Source organism: Balaenoptera borealis (assembly GCF_965194805.1).
Source record: "Balaenoptera borealis genome assembly, chromosome: X".
In the NCBI taxonomy this organism is placed as follows: Eukaryota; Metazoa; Chordata; class Mammalia; order Artiodactyla; family Balaenopteridae; genus Balaenoptera; species Balaenoptera borealis.
In genome coordinates this window covers 127136266-127159315 of record NC_138881.1, presented here as the reverse complement: position 1 = coordinate 127159315, position 23050 = coordinate 127136266, and the positions used below count along the sequence as shown (strand labels likewise).

Sequence of the window (23050 nt, the reverse complement as noted above, 5' to 3'; positions counted from 1 at the left end):
CCAGCCAAAGTGTGAATAGTGTTAAATTCCAACAGCTACCTGGTGAGGTGAGCACTAATTCTCACTGTATAAATGTGAGATAAGGATACTGAACCTTAAAGCAGTTCAGTTCTTTCTCACCCAGTGGAGCTTGGATTCAAACCCAGGCAGTTGGAGTCTAGAGAAGATGCTCTTAACAGCTAAGTGTGTGTCATGGAGTCTCCTGCCACAGTGCAATGCTTGAGAGACTCAACTTTTGTAAGGCTGAGGAGTTTCTGAATTTTTTAGTCTTATATTGCTAGCTGCCCTGCCCTGCGAGGAATATTAAAAGAAATTCTTCAGGGAGAATGAAAATGATTTAAGTAGAAAATCAGATCGACATTAGAAAAAAAAGAGTGTTAAGAGAAGGGATAAATGAAGGTAAAATAAAATCTTTTAACTTAATTATTATTAATTTATTTGATAGGTAAACTGTTCGAATAATAGTAAGAGAATATTTGCTTGATTACAGCGTCTGGATAAGTGAGGCTATTGACGGCAATATTGTAAAGGATAGGAGTTTGGAATTAGGAATACTGTAAGATGCGAGCACTGCTTGTGAAGCAGCATGATGTTATTAGAAAGTCAAATTTTCTTTTAAACTATTGTTGATATGCTAAGAGAAGAGATAAAATAGACTCATATAAAATGCTCAATTAAAACCAGAGAAGGCAGAAATAGAGGGGAAAAAAAAGAAATTAGAGCAGGGAATAAAAGTGGTTACTACCATAGTAAATAGATATTAATCCATCTGTATCAATAATCACTTTAAAGGCAAATGGTCTAAATATGTCAGCTAAAAAACAGATTTTCAGAGTGGATGAAACTATGTTGTCTATGAGAGACCCATTTTAGAGATAAATATTTGGGTAGTTCATAAGTAAAGGGATGGAGCAAGATGCTATCACTAAACAAAGGAAAGCTGCAGTAGCTGTATTATTTTCAGACAAGGTAGATTTCAAAACAAGGAAAATTGTCAGGGATAAGAGGGAGCAGTACATAATGAGAAAACATAGAAAATTCTCCAAGAAAACATAACCGTTTGTCAAAATATGTAAGGCAAAGGAATAGAACTTCAAGGAGAAATAGACAAATCCACAATTACAGTTGGTGGTTTCACTGCCCTTCTTTCATTAATTGATAGATGAAGCAGGGAGAAAATCAGAAATGGTATAGTTGACCTGAAAAACACCATCAGTCAAATTTGATCTAATTGACACTTGGAGATTACTCCATGCAACAACAGCAGAATACATATTCTCAAGCTCACATAGAACATTCACCAACATAGATCACATTCTGGGCCAGGAGAAACACCTAAACAAATTTAAAAGAAGTCATGTAAAGTGTATACTTGGACCACAATAAGATTAAATTAAAAATCAATAATCTCCAAATATTTGGAGATTAATCAACACATTACTAAATAACACATGGATCAAAGAAGTCCCAAGATAAATTTTAGAATATTTTGAACTAAAAAAAGGGAAATACAACTTATCAAAATTTGTAAGGATGCAGCAAAAGCAGTGCTTGAAGGAAAATTTATAGCATTAAATTTAGAAAGAAGAAAGATTTAAAATCAATTAATGTAAGCTTACACCTTAGGAAACTACAGAAAGAAGAGCAATCTGAGCCTAAAGCAAACATAAGAAAAGAAATAGAGTCAATAAAACTTAGAGGAGAAATCAGTGAAATTAAAAACAGGAAAATAATAGAAAAAATCAAGGAAATTAAAATCTCTGGTTCTTTGAAAAGAGCAATAAAATTGATAAACCTTTAGCCAGGGTAATGAAGATTAAAAAAGAGAAGACACAAATTACTAATATCAGCAAGAGGACTATCACTACTGATAATGATGGGCATTAAATCTAAAACTTTCTAAAATAAAATCTGATTAAAATAAAATTTTTAAGTATGAATAATGATCGGGGGTTTACTGAAGGGTATGGGCTTCTCTGCAGATTACAGAGTGCATACAAAGGCTGAGCTCACAAAAGGTCTTGTTGAGTTCAGGGATCGGTCTCCAGTAGGCTATGGCTGCGATGGATAGTTGAACAAAGATGCTAGAGAGTGTGGTTTAAGCAAGCCTGCGGATGTATTTAGGTGTCATATTTAATTGTTGCTCACTAATCTTGGGAACACTGTTGAATTAATTTGGGTGCTCACAAAAATGGGGGGAAAATTTCTCAAGGTTGAGACTGACTTGCCTTTTATTTTCCCTTAAGGGAAATGGGCTTTGGTGGTCAGTAAAAGACCAAGATTGAATATAATGAGGACTTCCCTGGCGGTCCAGCGGTTAAGACTCCGCACTCCCAATGCAGGGAGCACGGGTTCGATCCCTGGTTGGGGAACTAAGATCCCACATGCCGCACAGTGCAGCCAAAAAAACAAAACAAACAAACAAAGATTGAGTTGAATATAATGATAACCATCTTAATAGCAGCTAAGAATAACAGTGCATATCTATTGTTTTTTAAACTGCCTTAAGCCAGGGTCCTGTCAGCACATCCCAAGTGCAAATAAGAAAATCACTTTTGAATGGCTTTTAAATTTGCATTAAGAAGATGTGGTACATATACTCAATGGAATACTACTCAGCCATAAAAAAGAATGGAATAATGCCATTTGCAGCAACATGGATGCAACTAGAGATTATCATACTAAGTGAAGTAAGTTAGAAAAAGAAAGTCATAATCTTTAAAAATGGCTACCAAATACCACTGAGTACTTATTCATTTCTGTTCTGCATGGACAATGTCCTTAATAGACAGCTGCAGGACCCTGATTACACTCTATTTTGCTTATTAGATCCTGTAGCTTACTCCCATGAAGAGAGAACAGGTCTCATTGGTACAAAATAATCACGCTCTCAGCCCCAAAGAGCATCACCTCTGCTGTAGACTGAATTGTGTCTTCTGAAAATTCATATGTTGAAGCCCTAACCCCCAAGGTGACTGTATTTAGAGATAAGGCTTTTAGGAGGTCATTATGTTTAAATAAAGTCGTAAGGGTAGTATCCTAATCAGATAGGACTGGTGGCCTTATAAGAAGAGAAAGAGAGAGATCTCTCTCTCTGCATGCGCACACACTGAGGAAAGGCTAAGTGAGACCACAGTGACAAGGTGGCCATCTGCAAGCCAGGAAGAGAGATCTCACTAGAAGCCAAGCCCTGCTTCTAAAACTATGAGAAAATAGATTTCTATTTTTTAAGCCACCCTAGTCTATGGTATTTGTTATGGCAGCCCAAGCTGACTAAGACATCCTCCATTCTTCTTTCTTTAGCCACAGAGGATCAGTGAGAACAATAGCCAAAGTATTGCCTACATATAAAACACAGATAAAGAAATTCCCTGTGTGGAAGTTTGGTGTCTACAGTTGTTTAAAGGGCAATTTGGCTTGTGTCTTTGTGTTTTAATAGCAGAAAGACATTTCACGTAATAATTCAACTCCGTGGCTCACTCTAATCTAGGTCTGTGAGTGGGGATTTGCATTCTTTGCTTGTGATTTACATCGCTTGACACCTAATATAATGACTCCCACTGCAAGGGCCATTACTGCATCTGTGCAGCTCCAATCTGTCACTGGCAAAGGTCTGAGAGCTGGTGTACCCTCCATTCAATCAAGAAACTAGTGCTGGGTGTAATTAATTACATCCTTTCCCCCCCAACCTCACCAACTGCTACACATCACTTCTCTTAAAAACTCGGTCAAGGCAATATTTTTCCCATACCCACCCCACCCCCACCTTTTCAGTAAATGCAGACGTGGTTGTGCAATCCATCACTGAAACCTCAGGCTTTTTTTTTTTTTTTTTCATTTCAAATATTCATGAGCATGTGTCTGTTGCAAATTTCAAATGCATTCTTTTAAGGATGTCATTAGTACCTGAGCTTCCCAACTAGCTACTATACTCAGGAAGATCTTTGAAACTGGAGTTTCAGCCATCTGTATGTAAGCAGCAGCCGTCTCTGTGATTGTCTTCTAGGACTGTAACAGATGCCTTAGCTGATAAATAACACCCGTAATTTTATTGTCAACATTGCAGTTCAGTGACAGTACCTAAGCACCAGTTATTCTGTGGGCTAGGTTGAATGGGCTAATAGAATGTGGGACTAGGATTTCAAGGGTAAGATTTGATATGATTATTTACGTTGTATCATTAGGCATTACACCAAATAATTTATCCAAGTGCATGGTATTCAATTTTCAAGTCACTCAGATTTTGAGTGACTGATAAATTAAGAGAATGAAGTTCATTATCGGCAGTGAGAAGAAAAAAGTGCATCAGAAGCTTGGAAAAGAACAGTCTTAAAACCAGCTAAGCCCATAATGCATTCCAGTGAATTGTTAAGATGCTATTATTATGTTAAGAAGTTCTCTGCTTTTCTATGCAGGTCTCTGAGAGTATTTTCTGTTGGCCATTAAGACAGAGCAAGGCAAGCCAGACAGCAGTTGTGACTTGAATGCTCAATGCTGTAAAACTGTTATGTGAATCCATTTTCAGTTTAGGTATGGAAGATGATGGTCCCTCAGTGCTGTTTGCCTCATTAAAACTCAGGAGGGAAAATGTAAAGTGAGTGGAAAAGAGGAAGGTGGAAAAAATTAATTGGAGTTGTGAGACCAGTGACACTCCCACCCGGTCAGCCGCATCTACAGTTAAAGAAGTCAGTGCTGTCTAGAGGACTCATCACTTCTTTCAGGTCTCTGGAAGGCTGTTAACCTCTTGCCTGCGTATCAGAAGCATAGCCCCTGGAACGGACTCTTAACTCTGTGCACTAGAAAACAGAAATCAGAATAAGGCAGAAGTTCTTGGAGTTTGTCCAGGAGAGTTTAGTTATTGAAATGCTGAATGTCCTCATTATGCCAACTCTCTCCTCCAACCCAACACAACTCCTTGTACTTTAGATCTTTGTATTGTTCCTCATCCCCAGAATGTGTCCCCCTTCCTTGCACATAATGAGTAGACTGGAAGGGAAGAGACTCTGCACTTAGGTTAGTACTTAGGTAGGAACTTTGGGTTCTAGTCTTGGCTCAGACACTTAAAACCTCTCTGACCTGAATGTCCTTATCTGACAAACTTTGCTGTGAAGGTAAGGATCTTTTATATCTCATCAGCACCAAGAGTTCTTAAGTCTGGGCATTTACCAGCCTCAGAGAGTTTCCTGCTCTGTGGCCCATTGGCATGTAGAGGGATGTGGGATTTACTTACATCTAGAAAAGAGCATTGACCTGGCTTCTGAATTTTCACATTAAACGATTAATCCTACTTTTCTCCGCTTGTCTCAAGTACAAATCTGTTTTCTATCAGTAGTAGAAAATATTAGCGCTCTACATTTTTTCTATGCATATTTTTATAAAGACATGAGCTCCTACTATATTCATGGTTAATATCCTCCTTTCTTAACATATCCATGGCATGGGCTTCTTGTAGTGACCATATATCCTGAACCAAGTAATGTACACATAGTATATTAGTGGAGTCACTTTCAATGAAGGAGTCAGAAAGAAAAGCAATTCAAAGTAGCTTTTAAGCAAGAAAGGAATGGCATATTACTAAGAAATCCTATGGTGGCACTTAGTTTCACATACAGTATTAGTATTCGCTTTCATTCTATTTCTCGGTGCTGCTTTCCCTTGTCCGCTTAGTCTTGGCTCTTACCTGACACAAAGAGGCCCCATCCATGTGGTGAGAGGAGACAACTACCAGTGCTCTCCCTTGTCTACCTTGTAAGGAGAGATATATTTAGACTCTGTGGGATCCGATTGTCCCCACGTGGCTCGTGTACATCACCTGCACCAACCTTGGTGGACAGGGGTCATGGGTCACCATGATGGGCAGGCGATGCTCTGATTGCTGGCTAACTGACAAAATCAATAGCCGTTCACTACATTCTATTTCCAGTCTGCTAAGCACTCACCCTCACTGAAATGTACACAACCATCTCCCTCCTTTTCCTAGTAATCTTTGCACAAACAACCTCCTGGCTGGGATCACAAACACACTCACTCTCTTTCCAACTGAAAATAACCAAAAGACAATCAAGCTGATGTTTCCAGGGATATCTGTGGAGGGGCTTCTTTTTGCAATTGTGAAATTCATTTTGTGAAGTCTTTAACAGGAATAAAAATCAAATTTTACATATTTCTCACCTTTTTGGTAGTCACAGACACATTCCCTTTTCTGTATTTAAAAGTCAAGTAATTCTGAAGCCTTGTAAACATTTGGACCCACTGTGTTCAGTTGGTCACAGATATGGCATCAGATGCCATTCCCACCCAGGTGTGCTGTCTTAGCTCCTCAAATGGATAACCAATTGTCTACTTCAGTCTCTCTTGAACTCAGACCCCACTGTCATAAATCATTTTTTCATTCTCCATCTCGGGGACCACACCTTGGAGTCCCTAAATTCCACATCCTAGTGACTCTTAGCACCAAGCTCTCCATCCAAAGGGGCTCTTAACTGCTCTTGCTTCATGTTTTCCCACTGCCTTAGGCTTGTTGATGTGGAGCACTCATTTCTACAATTTCATCTCTCTGTATTTTACCACTCCGTTATTGACTGCCAAAATCCCATCTATTTCATACCAAAAGTGAACATGAATATGGAATAGAGACTTAAACAGAGTGTCAGGAAACCGTTCACTGGAAGTAATTCTACCGTCTTAAATAAGTAGGAGTGTAATTATTTTAATTATTTTTCACATAAGAGCTATATCTTGGGTTGTCAAAATTTCTATTTAAGGCTTCTTTTCAACGTGAATGTGGAACTAATGATTAAAACTCAGTGTCATTTAGGCATGTTTGACTGCATGTAACAAAACGTTTGACTGCATGTAATCCCAACTACAGGGTCACGTCACAGAATGTGTGTTGGTAATAAATTCACGCCTTGTGTAATAGCTCCGGATCATTAAGGATCGATGCTCTTACAGTCTTTCATATTACTCTGCCATCCTGAACTTGTTAGCTTTCCAAATCAATTAATCTAACACGACTTTTCCTTTCCCAACCTTTGGACATAAGCCTCATGGTATTCCATGTCCAGTGATCCTGGGCTTTTAACTGCAAGTAACAAAACAGAACTACATTAGCTTAAATAAATACGATGGTTATTGAGTGGCTCAATGGCATCTTCAAGGAACCATGCTCTTAAGAAATGTTTTCACTCTTCATTTATGGTTGTATTTCATCTTCATACTTGTTGTCTCCTGGAACTAACAAGGCTTCTACTGCGGCTTTCATCTTCATACTGTTGTTTCATGAGAGAGGAAGGCTTCCTTATTCTAGCTGTCAACTTTGTATTCAGTTGGTAAAAAGGGAAAGTGTGAATGTTGAATGGCAAAATAGGTCTTTCCAGGCATCTCTCTTTTTTATCAGGTACACAAACTCAGTAGACTCCTGCTACTGTCTATTGACAACTGTGTCAAATGTCCTCAACAGTCTGGAAGGGGGATTAGAAAGCCACATGGAAGTAAATATCATGATAGAATTTCCAGAACTGGCAAGGTATTAAGCTAGGCCTACAGTCACCTTATCTGTGCTGTCCCATATGGTAGCTAACAGCTGCCTGTAGCTATTTCAGCTTAAGTACAATGAAAATTTCAGGATCTCAGTATTATTAGCCACATTCAAATGTTCAATAGCCACATGTGGCTGGTGGCTACCATACTAGACAGGACAGATATAGTGCATCTCTACCTCTGCAGAAAGTTCTGTTGCCTAGTGCTGTACTAGATGAAATAGGGTCAGTGAAGGGATAGTCAGTTCCCAGTTCTTAGAGTTGGTTCGTAGCGAAGCAGAGACCAGACACCTGGTCTCCTAATGTTCAGGTCAGTATTCTTTTAAGTAGACAGCACGGCTTTCTGTACATTTCTGTCATTCTGCTTAATATTGCTTCGCATTTTCAAGAAATTATACCTATATTTTGTTGTCCTTCTGTGCTCTAGTGTGTATATGAGTGGTTGAAAATGCTGACGTGGGTACTCCGCGGTGTTCTCACTCATCATTCATGGAGGCACTTAACATTTCAGTAGAGCAAGGGCCTAAATGACTATAAGGAAGTCGGTTGAGAGTAGGTGAGAACTGCGGTGACGTTGAAGAAATCTGTTTTAGCTTTAATTCTGTTTTACTTTCTGTGATGGCTAAAATACATTGCCCCTTTAGGAAACCAGATGGTAAAATCTCATGTTTCTGAGGCTTAAATAAATGAACGAGGAATAGCTGAGGCATACCCTTTAAAAAACTTTTTAGATCCTCAGCCTAGAGAAGGGCTAGGATGGAAGAGAAAAGTACAGAAGCTAAGGTGTTGTAAGAGTAATAAAGAGAAGGTAGGCTGCTATCAGCTAGAGTCTATGTAATAGCTAGATATAAATGGAAGCATCTGGTTTAAAGCATGTGTAAATAGCCATGGGTGATAGAGGGGAAACAAAAGAAAAGGCATTAGTTAGAAAAATAGGGAATATTAGAAATAATAAGAAATAAGAGGGCGTCCCTGGTGGCGCAGTGGTTAAGAATCCGCCTGCCAATGCAGGGGACGCGGGTTCGAGCCCTGGTCTGGGAAGATCCCACATGCCGCGGAGCAACTAAGCCCGTGCGCCACAACTACTGAGCCCACGTGCCACAACTACTGAGGCCCGCGTGCCTAGAGCCCATGCTCCGCAACAAGAGAAGCCACCGCAAGGAGAAGCTCACGCACCACAATGAAGAGTAGCCCCCGCTCGCCACAACTAGAGAAAGCCCGTGTGCAGCAACAAAGACCCAACTCAGCCAAAATTAAATAAATTAATTAATTATTTTTTAAAAAAGAAAGAAAGAAATAAGAGTGGCCATGTATTTGAATTTCTTTTTTTTTTTTTTGGTCATTATTTATTTAACTGGGCTATTCCACAAATAGTCAATGGAAAATATTAAACTGAGTGTTTTATTATTTATCTAAAAGTATATGAGCACATTATCTGGTTTATTGCTGTCATTCTTGATTTCTTAATATAAATTAAGTTGGTTTGTGCTGCCTCAATTAGCCATCATTAATCACATTGCAGCTATAGCCAGAGGTGAAAGTTAGCATCTCAGGAAGAGTAAACATCCCCCTCTGGTAGCAGGCCTTCATTTCTAAGCCCCTTTTTATAATGAAAAAACCATAACACCGAAAATCAAATACTTGGCAGTAGCGCACCCTATCGCATGAGTTAGGACATGTCCAGTGTTCTTGAGCATCTGCCTCATTGTTTTCATACCAAAGAAATCCAACTTTTCACATAACTCATTCCCCGGGTTCATTCAGTCTCTGGGCGTGTTTTTCAAGCCTTCAGTAGGGAAGTAAGTAACCAGCATAAGCTTGGGAAGATATTGATTACTTCTAGATATGTGCTTGCTTTGCTTTCACATATCCAGAAGATGTAAATGGAAATCCTTACTGTGTCTTGGGAAAATGCCACACAGGTAATCCGTGGAGAATCTGAGCTCAGGTCTTAGCTATGAGGTTGTGTGCTTTGACAGCATGTACACTGATATGTAAAGAATATAATGGAATTTGTGCTCTTGAGCAAGTCATTTATCCACAGGCTTATTTTCCTCATTTGGAAATGGGGAGCTTGGAGAAGGTTTTATGGTACAAATGTTATGATACTGTATGGGAAATATCCCTGCCCCTCAGAGCCTGGAAATCATTAAATATGTCACCCTGTCAGCACAAATGAAAAAATGCACTGGAAATTGCTGAAAACTACTGCAGTACAAAATGCCCAGTACAACTCATGGTCTCTTTCCATGAGAAAATTGCAGGTTCCAAGGGAATTCTCATGAATTCCGACCTTCCTCAGGAGGCACTGAGTAAATCAATGTGTTATTGGTCAACCTGCTGTCATAAATCTATTCTTATTTCCTTCTTTGAGTCTCTACACCTATATAGTGAGTGGCACATCCAGCAGAAGCCTGCAGTTATCCAGCAGCTCCTCTGAGAAGTCAGCAGAGGTGCTTCCCCAAGTTCCAAAGGTGTTCTGCTTGTCGAGCAGAAGCAAGTCAGCTGTAAGGGAGAGAAAGCAGCTCTGTCACTGTAGGCTTGCTCTAGAGTATGTGGGCTCTATCATATGTACTCTCACATGTCCAGTAAAAGGCATGGAAAAGTAAAACCCATAAAGGTGTAATTATGAAAATAAGGATATTAAAACAATCAAATCCAAATCTGTTTCAGTGGTTTCAAAGTCAACCCCAAAGTAAGAACTCTTTTTACAGTGCAGTTACCCTATGCTAGCCAAATCCAAACCAACCCATCATTTCACCCTGTGAATTAATTACTTGATTCGACATTTATCAACTGGGCATGTTGAAATCTGGCTCCCCAAAATATCACTGAAGCAACCTGTTGCCAAGGAAAAGCTAGCTGAGTTTATTGCTTACCACTGTAAGGGAGAAATCCATACTGACAGGGTCTAATGGTGTTTTAGGTTAGGAAAGGAAAGGCTGGGATACTGAGACGTTGAAGTCTGTCCTAACTGTAGGGGAGCTCGATTATGATTGGGTAAAGATCATGATACAATGGTTTAGAATAGGTGGGCATGGCACAACAGGGCTTTGGAGGCAAGAGGTTCAAAAAGTCTAAGGCTATAAACCGTCAGTCAGTGCTTTCTATTGAAGAGTTGTGGAATGAACAGTAAAGCTATTTGCAACTTGTATCTTCCTGGGCAAAGTCGTTTTGAATAGTAAGGTCATACTGATGAAAATAGTGGAATAGTAGACTCATGCTAATGTAGACAGTAAGCTATATGGGGTACATGCTTTTGGTTCTCAGCACCTATGTACTGGGGAGTACACGTGCCCTGCCTGCCATCAGGTGCTTATGTATTTTAAAGTTCACAGAGATAAGAAGCAAGAGTTGAGGGAAGAGGAGTACCACTAGGTTGGGAGAATGATGGACAAATTCACGAGGGAGGTAATGTTTGAGCTATGTATGCCTTGATCGTTGGTTATGAGTTTAGAACGTTTGAGTGGTAACCTAGAGTTTCATGCTAAAGGCTATACTACTGCTTGGCTAGTCATGTCTTCCTTTTTCTTTAAGGGTTCATTCAGGGCAAGTAAAGACTTACCCATTTTGTCATAGCCCTGTGGATGGAAAATGAAAGCAGAGTCATTGGGTGAAGTTCAGCACCCCCCGCCCCCCGCTTTTTAATTGGAGTAGAGTTGATTTACAATGTTGTGTTAGTTTCAGGTGTACAGCATAGTGATTCAGTTACACATTTTGAAGGTTTCTAGGCCCTCTGAAGCAAGGTGGCAGGTTTTCTCGTCTGTGCTTTTTTATAAATGAGCTCATATTTTGGGGCAGAGCTTCTTTACTTTGAGGATGTCCTCCGTTAGCACCACATAAACATCACTGAAGTATCAGTAGGGAAAGAAGGAATGAGGTGGTTTGTTGGACTCTGGGGTTGCTGTTCAAGGATGCAAGTCCAGAGCAGCTGCTCATTTTCTCATTTGAGCTTTGTGAGTTCCTTTTCCTTCCAGGATGACTGAGCTGAGAGCAGAGCTCTGTTTTTTCAAACAATGGGTTAGAGACCCTGGAAGCGGGAGCACTGATTTTGATTTTTTTGAGGAGTTCTCTATCTCTCTCATACACACACACACACACACACACACACACACACACACACACACACACACGCTTTTGTTAATGGCAGCAAAGAGGAAAAAAAGCTGGTATGCAGAATGAGGGACCGCTTAAGTAGGGAGATGAATGAGAATCACTTTTTTAGGGGTTAGAGGTATGATTTAGATTTTGGGAATTCACTCCTAAGGATATTTCCAGACAAGTTAGAATAAAACAATGAACAAATTAAGGCAACTTTGCATTTCTCCTGTTCAGGGAACTGATCCTTCAGATAAGACAGATTGGTGTTTTGAAGGTATTATAAGGGATTTTAATTCCAGCACTTGTGGCATTTAATACATTTTTGAGTTCGTTTTCCCCAAAAGGGCTTTGTAAAGTTCCCTCAGAGCTCTTACTAGGCCTGACTGTGCCACATGTATCCTTAACTAAGCTGAAGATGTGTTGAATTGCTGCCCTCCTTACCGTGGAAAGAAAAATGCTATAGCTCCCCCTTGTGTCATGTGAGGCCAAAAGCATCCTGCGTGATCCGCATCAGCCGAATCCACTCCGCTAAGTATCCTAAAAGTATTTCCTCAAAGCTTTTTGGGGATGGGACTTTGCTATTTGCTGTACAGGAAAGAACTAGGGAAGCCAGCTAATCTTTTGTGATTTCTCCCCTCATTTCCTACTTTCCTGCAGTGTATCCAAGAGAATCTTTCCTGGAGGATCACCTTTTTCCGGCAGACAGTTTGTTTGGGATGATTTTCCTCATGAGATTGTAGTCCAGTTATCTGCCACTTAATACATCGAATCTTGTACAGTTTCTTGTCCAAACAGAGCAAGCGGAACTTGCTTTCACTGCGGCCTCCTCTTGCCCCGTCATAGGGGCCACTTCATTCTGTGTCCTGACTTCTCAGCTTGAGTCAGGCACTGGTTTCTTTGCCGTTCCACCTCCAGAGTAAACATGTCAAGTTTTCCCAAGTCTCTCACACTCTAGCGTATGAGTTTGGACTTAAACATTCCAGCTGCTTAATAAGTATGCAGCCAGGATATGAGATGCAGTCACACATCTCTTTTGGAAACAATTCCACAATCTTAGTCCCTATTCCACACTTGACTGCCACGTGGGAGTAGGGGAAATGCCACAGCGCTCCCTATTAATGACTTTCCTTACTTCAAATAACATTTGATAACGATAGATATGCTTCACAGGTGTAGCAATTCTTATATAATGTTCTTTCTACTGATTTTGCACCTTTGCAAATATCACAAAAGAAGAGGGAAAGTCATTTTAAAAATTATATAAGTTAAATATACTGATTGTTTAAAAGATTTACACAGTTTTGCAATTATATCTATAGGACAAAGCCATAATAGAATTGCTTCATTAAAGTGTGTGTGCATTTGAAATTTGATAGATGGTAGTGTTCACCTGTCCAGTCTCCTGTCTCATTTAACCTGGTCTCTTCATGTCATAGTCAGCTTGATGTTGCAATAACAGTTCCAGCCCATTTAATTGTACCCCCTTTCTGCCCTGCCAGCCCTCATTTTAAAACTTTGGACACTGTTTTCTTAAGGAAAGTTAGAAGTCTTTGATCCCAACCCTTAAAGGACTCCTACTTCTCCAACTTTATGATTTCCCTTAGGAGAGAAAGTTTCACTCCACACTGACTGAAAACAAACTCATGTTCTCCAACATCTATTAACTTTGTGGTCGGTTCATATGAAGCAGCAATGCAAGGTAGCGTAGGCTAAGTGACAGTCTTTAAAAAGTGAATGCTTTGTGAATTCCGAGGCAGGAAAAATCAGGCCTGGCAATCATTCTGAATGAAGTGAGACTTGGACTAGGTCTTAAAAGGAAGAGTAGAACTAAGACAAAAATTGGGAGATTATTTGGGAACCTCAGGCCGAGAAGAAATGCTGTAAGAAGCTGAGATGGCAAAAAACACATGGACTCTTATGTAACACTAACTGAATTTGACTTAATAGGTTTTCCTCGTGCTGCCATGTTGTGGTGTATTTGTCTTACAACCTATCTGAGGTCAGGAGGACTTTATCACTTCATCTTTGGATCTTGTCCATAGTCGATGTCCATAGTTGACTCGTTATCAACAAATATTTTGGTTAATTAAGTAAATAAGGAAATGAATGTGATACTTAGCAGAAAGGGCTATAAAATAGTAGGAGAGTTGCAATAGGAGTAAAGGAATTAATTTCCAGAAAGCCTCATTTATCATAGTTTCAATGTAACAAGTATGCACTTTCTCATGAAAGAGCTTTCTTTCTTAATGAAATCACATTTAACTTCTGGAAAATAACCTGCATTCTGTTTTCCTAATCAACTATGTCATTGATAATACTAACATAATCATTTTAAAAGAATGAAAAGCAACAACAGCAAAAAAGCTCCGCCAACTCTGTCTCTGAGAAAAGGTTCAAAGCTCGACTAGTTCATGGGAACAATTTGCTAGTCTAGAGATTTCTTCCCATTTTGGTCCAGGCCTCCTATGGAGAGATTTATGTGCAGTGCATGTCAAGAGGCAAAATAATGGCATTTCTCTGCTATACAATGACTCGGACATTTGCTGAGTGCAGAAATGCACCTTTAAACAGAGAAAGAGGCAGAATCTGCCCTGATCCAATCATTTTGAAAAGCCATGCGCACAGAAGCTGGGGCCAAACATAATGACAGGATTTAGTGGCTAATGCCCTAGAGGCAACGCGCCTCTTGATGTGTTGACCTTTAACCCAGACTTGGGAGGGTGTAAAAAGAGAGGGGATGGTTTTCCCATCCCCCTTCCCCTCCCCCATCTGATCATGCCTGCCTCTAACCCTGCCCACGTACTCTTTAACATTCATCTGTCCACCCCCGTTCCCATTAGTTACTTCCAGCTTTGGGGCCGGGGGAGAATGAATAGACGAACCCGAAAGGAAGGTGGGAGGAGAATAGGAGAAGGAAGCCTACGAGCAGTGGACAGCTGCTTAGAAGCAGGGGGCAGAAGTACAGCTACAGAAATGGGAGCTGAACTCCGGGTCCCCTGATGCTTCTACCCCACCCCCAGTATTTCCTGAGATTTAGGCCTTTCCGTGTTTCTGTTCTCCACCCCCATTTGACCCTTTCTGGTCCATATTTATAATCACTCCCTTCTGACACCTTCACCTCCCTTTTCCCTCTTACTTGGCTCTTTATGAATGGCAAAATCTCGAGCAAAGTTAAATTCAAGGCTCTGCCTATTACACATCTGCACCATGGCAGCTGGGCAGCTGAGTATAGCTGGAGAAGAAGACAAGCGTGCTGATTGGTTTCGCTGTAAATTCATGGCCACTAGCCTTAAGTGGACCCTTTGTGCTGCAAGGTTACTAGCCCGTTCACTCTCCTGGTTGGTTGGTTGGTTGGTTGGTTGGTTGGTTGGTTGGTTGGTTGGTTTACAAAATGTTCGCACCTTCTTTCTCTTGAAATTTCTTCACTGTTTTCCAGCCAAGCTGGTCTGCTTTCTGTTTCTGACGTGTCAAGCACACTCCCACCTGAGGGCCTCGTTATTTATTCTTCCTCCTGCCTGGAGCACCCTGCATCTAAGTGTTTGCTTCCTCACTTCCTTCAAGACATCCTCATCAGTCAGGCCTTCCCAGGCCACTCTATATAAGGCAGCAAGCACGTCTCCATCAGCACTGGCACGCCCTGTTCCCTTAACTTGATGTTTTCTTTGGCAGTTACCACCATCTGGTATTCTATATATTTTATGTTCGTATATTATTATCCCCCTGCTAGAATGAAAGTTTTATGAAAGCTTGGGATTTTTAAAAATTCTTTTTATTCTTCTATAGCTAGTGCTTAATACAACGCTTGCTAGTATGCCGTACAAATTTGTTTCAAGAATGAATGCATAACGAATGCTTGTTGGGTTTTGAGACTCCCCTCTCCCCGTTTGCCAAAACCAGCATATTCATAACAATATTTTTTGTATGGTAACCATAGTTTCCAAGCCCAGATTCAATACATGTCATCTAATTGGTGGGGAAAATACCTTTCATTTTGCACTGTTTTGGGAAATTCAATGTGCTTATTAAGTATATTCTACCGAGAATCATAGTCTCATAGCATGGAGTCCTCAAAAGAAGCTTAGATGATCGTTTTTCAGTTAGTTTAATGGCCCCGATAGCATATTTGGCTTATCCAAGGTCACTAAACTATGTTTAGTTTAAAATAAGTGTGAGTTGAAGCTGTTGGGTTTTTCAGAGCTCTTGCCTGGGCTTTGTGGAGATACCCAGAAATTATTGGAAACCTCTATGGTAATTATCTGACCCCGTCTTTTCTACTTAGTGCATACAGCGGCTAGCATATCACCTCATGGGTCCTTCATCATTTCTATCCAGTGAGGCTTGCTTGAATAACTGAGCAGGATTTCTCACCATATGCTAGGTTTATCTTTGTTCTCTCACTTCAAATGTTTTCAAACTTAAGAAGCTGTAAAATAACATGATAATTAAAGCTCATCACTTGTACCAAACCACCTTCTATACCTTGACCCCCACCTATTCAGTGAAATAAACACATATTTGAGTTTATATAGGTAATTACAGTTGTAATCAGATGCCAGTGGAAGAGATCTGACATAGAGATGTTACTTTCTCATAGTCACTGAGCCTAAAGGGCCTTCTGGGTTTATTCACCTGCCTCCAGGCTGTAACTACCTCCAGATTTTCTCCTTTTGTAACGAATGCTTTGGGAATGAGAAATGCATATTCAACTTTGAAAGGTGTATTCTCATTGGTTTTCAGGCTTTTCTAATTCTTGAAATAATGAAAGCATGAATGGTGGAAATACAGGATCCAGAGGGTAAATAAAAGGCTCACAAGTACTCATTAAATTATCTTACTAAAGAATTAATAACCTGGGTTTCTGGGTTCTCAAGTTTGTAGGCATGCTTCCCAAGGGCCAATTTCTTGTTTGCCCTGCAAAAGATGAGGTTAAGCCTCATCATTTTGCAGAGTTGTGGGCAGGGCTTGAGAAATCTCAGTCCAGGAGACCCTCTCTTTTACAAAACACTGCTCCCACCCTGAGTATGTGTCAAGGTCCAGAAACTGGCAGTGAAAGGATATTTTCCCAGATTCTCCCACTGGAAGCAAGACCCTTTTCAATTGTGGTGTTTACACAGTGACATTTAGAGTCTAAATTGTTTAGGTACAGTGAGTGCTTACATCCTTTTGTCCCTGAGAGCACTGACCACAATACCTGGCGTGGAGCAGACACTCAGGAAATCATAATCAGCATAGGGCAGATGCTCAGCAAATACTCAGTGACCAAGAAGATCAATGTAAAGTGAATTAGTAAATTAACAACAAAGCAGACATTTCTACCAGGAGTATTTTTACCTTATTTATGGCCAGCTTCTTGACACCATAGGTCATGCCTCCAAATCTGATACGAGTAGTGCAGCTTTATGAGCTTCTGGCTATACTTTGAGATCAGCAGCTAGCCCAGTGTGTTGTGCTAGTAGGTGATCAATCAAACTTAATGGACTGAGTTTGTGGGTAAAATGAGAGAAAAGTACCTTGGCTTTCATAACTTTTGAATGCAGTCGTCATCCGTATGTTTTGAATCTGGTGTAGGCTACGTAGAATAGTCACAAAGTTCTCTCCAGTGGAGTTTGAGAGAACAGATACATTTTAGTTTAAAATCTTCCCAAAAAACTAACAGTCAGAGGAAGCCCTAAAAGCCTTTGAGTGATGAGGCAGAATCAAGAAAGGGGATTTAAGCTTAAAATGTGCCAGGAAGTGAGCAGTGGCTAGACTGCTCAACTGTGCGTCAGCAATATGGTTTTTAATCTTCACTGCCCACGCTCGTTGGGTTCAAAGAAGTCTCCTTAATTCTGGAATGAAATGTAAGCAGGTTGAACTGGGAAGAAGGTATAACAAATAGGGCCATTGTTTTGGAAACACATGTCTCTTAACTGTGTTTTTGAAAGCAGAGAGTGGAAATGCCATGAGGGTCTAGATTATTTCAGCTATCATTAGAAAGAATGGACAACAATTTTTGATAAATACAGATCAGCTGGGGTCACAGCATTTTTAAATGCAGGCTAGAAGTTGTTCCGGGGTTGTATAGGTTCTCTCAAGTGGTTGAAATAGGAGCAATTAAGACTTTTTTGTGGAGAGGAAATAAACTCTTACATAGCATCTATAGTAGGAGAGTGAACTATAAATAATCCAGACCCTCGAGTTTGCTGTGGTGCTTGAAAGTTTTTAGGGCCTCGTTTCCACTATGGCAAATATGATCATTCTCTCACTTAGTATATGCACTTTTTTTATGTGGATGGGTGCAATCCCTACTTTACTGAACGTAGGTTGATAGATAAAATACTTGATAAAACAAAAATGTCATTAATGTATGCTCCACCAGTTTCGAGTTTTTGATAATTTGGATAGGGATTGAGCAGAAGTTTCATTTAGTATTATTCATAAAGACAGGGTTTGCTGATCAAGTTAATAACATAGACAAAATTCAGGAAGAATATTTAACTATGCAGGAGAAAAATCTTCCAATCAATTCTTGGACATATGCTTTCTCATACAAACATTTGTAGTGCTAAGTGTTTAGCTATTCATTAATTCAGATTGGTTCACTACAGAGTTATTCAGAAATTTTAAATTTTGAGCGATTAAGTACACCCGATCCTTCCCGGCTGGCTTTGAGTACAGGGAGCGAGCTCAGGTTATGTGGACCCTGTGGCCAGAGCTGGAGTTAGCCAATTCTTTGATATCTGCTTTAAGCAGTGGTAGGCCCTCACCCCACATGGGGTAGAATGTATGGACTTATTACCCTGGTGCCACATGAAAGAAAGGGACATAACAGGATTTGGAAGGCGGTAGATTGAACTCTCCATCTGTTATTGGGTTGAGGGCTGCATAGGGCCTCTCACTTTCTTATTCACTTATTGTGCTTGCCACGTGGGGTCATTCTATGACAGGAGAATTAGCATATTATATATATATATATATATATATATATATATATATATATATATATATACACACACACTTGAGACACTGTTCATTGTGCTCTTCAGCTGTGTACTGAAAGTCTTCCAAGTGTTTAATGATTTCAGTTGAAGTGTGGAAATTAATCAGAATGGAGTCTAGTATTGCACTGGAAAGAAGATTTAGTGTATGGGAGTAGAGTTTGAGTTCTATCCAGGCATTTCTCTGATAGCTTAAATAATTTTTCTTGATTTTCTTTACAGTAGCAGTCTTAACTTGGGAATCAACACTCTGCCTTCATGCAACCGTGGACAGTTCTCGAAGCATATTGGTTTTATCACTAAAGAGCTGGATATCCAGAGCTTGAAGAGGCTCTAGGATAAAACTAACACTTGAAACAGGATCATTCTACATAGAGAACTAAAGAACTATTTCTTTGGTGTTGTCTCCAGAGGTGAACTGGCCAACAAATTGATTGTCGATAATTCAGGATATGTGTATTTTATTTATAGAGAAATCATGGCTGCTCTAATGGTACATGGTTTTGTCCAAATATGGAACATGAAGACTGGGATAACTGAACTAAATGAAGCATGCATTGAAATAGTGGAAAAAAGGAGGAACATTACGTTGGTCATCTCTCTTGGTAATGGAGAATACACAGCATTTCAGCTAAGTAATAATATTAAAAACATAGTCCTTAGACCCTATGGAGAAGACCAAAATTATCTGCATTTAACTTTCCAAACTAATGACTTACTGTTTATTGAAAGATTATCCTCCAGAGATGCCAAAAACTTGAAGATGTTCCTGAATAGATTCCATCAAAATCATCTTCAACCACCCGTAAGACCTGATAGGGATGGGAGTATCTTTGCCAGTACAACAATAGAGAAGGTAGGTGAGGGGACATCGTTTTGTAACACGTCAAGTAGTCAACCTTTTGAGAAAGAAAGAAATGAAACACCTGATGATATGAAGATGCCTTTGTTTGCATCAGAATCTCTAAGATTTACCTGTGAAGGGTTATTAGAAAATAGATATGGGAAGAGGAAAAGGAAGCCATCATCTGGCTCAGAGATAAATAAGAACTTCCTGCAAGAGAATACCTTTGTGAGAAGAAAGAAGTCAAAGATGAACACCTTGAGATATGTAAGCCACAATAAGAAAAAATTAAGGTTAAAACGGAATAATAAATTGAAACTTGGACCTTCATTCAAGATCGATTCTACTGGAAACTCTTATTACCTAGATGTCACTGATCTTCTCCAAAGACTGTCTGAGAAAATATATTTAGCATTTCTCTTAGGATCAGGGTATGGTGAAAGTGACCCAGACTGGCACAAACTCAGCATGATCTTTGAATTTTACCCACAGAAACTATGGCAGGGCCTCCCCAATTTGGGAAACACCTGCTATATGAATTCAGTTTTACAGTCCTTATTTTCCGTGCCATCGTTTGCTGATGATTTACTCAAGCTGGGCTTCTCACGGGATAAAATTCCCCTTGATGCACTTAGCATATGCTTGGTACAGCTGCTTGTTTTGAAAGATACTTATAACATAAAAATCAAGGAGGAGTTACTTGTGAATATTAAAAAAGCCATTTCAGCAGTTGCAGAGATATTCTCTGACAACATGGAGAACGATGCGCATGAGTTTTTAGGTCACTGTTTAGACCAGGTGAAACAAAACGTGGGAAAATTAACCACAATTGGGAAGACTAAAATTGAATCTGAGGAAGGAAATTCACCTCAACAGGTTTCTGCTGGTAGTGCTGACACCAAGGGGCTTGTTTGCCCTGTTCTGAACAATTTTGATTTCGAGTTGCTGCACTCAATTATTTGCAAAGCCTGTGGGCACGTTGTTCGTAAGACAGAGGCCAGTGATTCTCTCTCTGTAAATCTTCCCCAGGGAAAACAAGCACTTCCCTTGTCTGTTCAGTCAAGTTTTGATCTTTTCTTTGAAGGAGAAGAACTTGAGTATAAATGTGAAAAGTGTAACCACAGGAGTTCTATTGCAGTGCATAAATTCAGTAGGCTACCCAGGGTCCTCATTGTTCATCTGAAACGCTATAAATTTAATGAGTTTTGGTCCTTAAGGAAAGATGACCGCTCAGTCATTATTAACAAATACTTAAAGTTATCCTCCCATTGCAATGAAACCACCAAACCGCCGCTTCCCTTAAGCAAGAATGCACCTCTTAGGGCTTCCCAAGTCTTTAAAGTCTTTCAAAAGATGAATTCTGAAACCATCAGTTCATTGACAGCTTCAACAAAGCAGACCTCGAAATCCAAGGATTCTTTGGCTCCACACATTAGATCAGACAAAGAGTCTGAACCACAAAAACGCCAGACTCTTCATAAAGGTTCAAGAGGAGTACGGCAGCAAAAAGACCTGGGAAAATATTCTAAACTAGATATAATAGAGTCCACATTGGTAAACACAGGACATGGAGCAGCCATTGCAAGAGAGCTGTTAGCAGTAGGCCTAATGATGAATCTGGAAGACAGCTCCCTTTCTCTGAAAGGTCTACCCACCAGCAGCAGCCCAGATACATGTCACAAAGTGCCTGAAAATCCAAAACTAAAGAAATACAAGAGAACCAATATGTCTGCAGATTTTGAGAGCGTGGCCGAGACCACCGAAGAATTTTGTAAAGATAAAAAAAACAGAATTGCAGAAGAATCTTGCCAAGTGCCTGAAGACACCCAACCTTATGAGGGGATGAGACTCTGTGAACAAGACCTTTGGCTGGCACTGCTTCGAAGACTTCCCAAGCCAGATACCCAGTGGTACACAGAGAAATGCAGAAGACCTACGGAATTAAGTTTCCAGGGAGCCAAGGTGAATTCCCTAGGTGCGTTGGGTTCCAATGAAGACCCTGGAAACAAGGGCTCTTCAGATGTGGAACAGGTAGACGTTTCGACCAACATACCAAAAAGAGAAGCCAAGATGGGAGATAGTCATGACTATCGGCTCATCGGTGTTATCAGCCATCTTGGAAAAAGAGGGCTGTCCGGCCATTATATCAGCGATGCCTACAACTTTGAGAGGCGAGAGTGGTTGACTTACAGCGATCTGCAGGTATCAAGTATCCAGGAGGCCCCAATGCAGGAGGCTAGGCTTTGCACTGGCTACATCTTCTTTTACATGCACAATGAGATCTTTGAAGAGCTGTTGGGAAGGGAATAGAACTCCCAGCCTCATAGCACAGAGGCAGGAGTAGTAAAAGAAGTAGACTCAGAAGTAGTAAAAGAACACCCCTCATCAGATTCATCCGCTTGATGGCCTCTTTGACTCCATGGCAGGAAATTTGCTCAATGCCAAAGGAGCTATATACCGTCAAGTTTAAACCTTGAGGATGGGGAAGTTGACTTGCCCTCAAGAAATTGAACACCTTTTCCTGTCTGCTGGCAAACTGTTCTTGGTGATCTAAGCCCACCGTGCCATGTTGCTCTTTTTAGAGGGGCACTTGCATTGCCTAAAAGGAACATTGATTACCAGAACTTCATATGAAGCCTTGGACAATATTTACCTGACATTGTAAGACTAATGCAAAATTCCTTTTACTTCCCTGTACTTTACAGTGTGGCGGCCTTAACTCCTTGAATGAATAAACAATGCATGCTTTAAAGTGTACTTGTAGGATTTGAAAGTCTTGTTACTGATTTGATACAATGTCAAAAAACTTGTGCCTGGATATGATCTGCTTCTGGGTAAAAGCCTGATGGATCCTGAGGTGGTCATATTCTGTAATTCATGTGATTCAGGGATTTAGTAATTCTGATATTAAGCTCGTGCCTTCTCTGTAACTTAGCCTTTTGCTGTCTTTGAGTGGGTGAGTCTGTAATGCCTTGTACCTTTGTTATTAACAAATGACTTGTACTAAGAGGCTTTCTCACATCGTATAAAAGGATTGAACTTTCAGTCCCACCTTTCCCAAAACGGGCGTGTCCCCTTGTGTATGGGGTACAGTTTTAGTACGGCTGTATTAATCCAAGAGCTTGTTGATGCTCTTAATCCTGGATGCCCTTAAAGAGGTGAACGGGAATTCAGTGGTGTGGGAAAGTTTAAAAATGCCCTCTAAGGGGAAAACCAGATTCCAAAGTTTGGGAAACAAAGTTTGTTCAGAGCACAGTGTATCTAGAAAGAGGTCTCAATGGGAGCTGAAGACTGCTGAGGTAGAGTGGGGGGAGTTTCTTAGATTGAATTAATCACTCCCATGGAAGAAGGAGTCGCAGACACAATAATGAGAGATTTGTTCAACTTGTGTAGCACTTCGGCGGCTGAAGCAGTTGAAGGATAAGGTTGGAGTTAGATTGAGAGGAGGAGAGTGACACTTTGGTTTCCCAATTTCAGATATTTGACTTCTAATAGAATGGTTAAATCTGAACCCAGTTTACATAGGCATCAAAGCAAGAGTTTTGGTAAGAGTGAGGGAAAAGTTATTTTGAAAGGAGAATGAAGAT

At 40.2% G+C, this 23050-nt stretch overlaps 1 protein-coding gene across 1 annotated transcript; it reads left to right on the top strand.

The window, feature by feature from the left end:
• The first annotated feature begins 18398 nt into the window (after positions 1-18398).
• Positions 18399-21967, top strand: LOC309619814 (ubiquitin carboxyl-terminal hydrolase 26-like). The gene has a single exon (XM_082375448.1). The coding sequence runs from the start codon at positions 19098-19100 to the stop codon at positions 21771-21773; it is 2676 nt and encodes an 891-aa protein (XP_082231574.1). The 5' UTR covers positions 18399-19097; the 3' UTR covers positions 21774-21967.
• Positions 21968-23050: the final 1083 nt, after the last annotated feature.

Coding starts and splice junctions, on each gene's coding strand:
- LOC309619814 (XM_082375448.1), top strand. CDS start 19,098: ATGGCTGCTCTAATGGTACATGGTTTTGTCCAAATATGGAACATGAAG.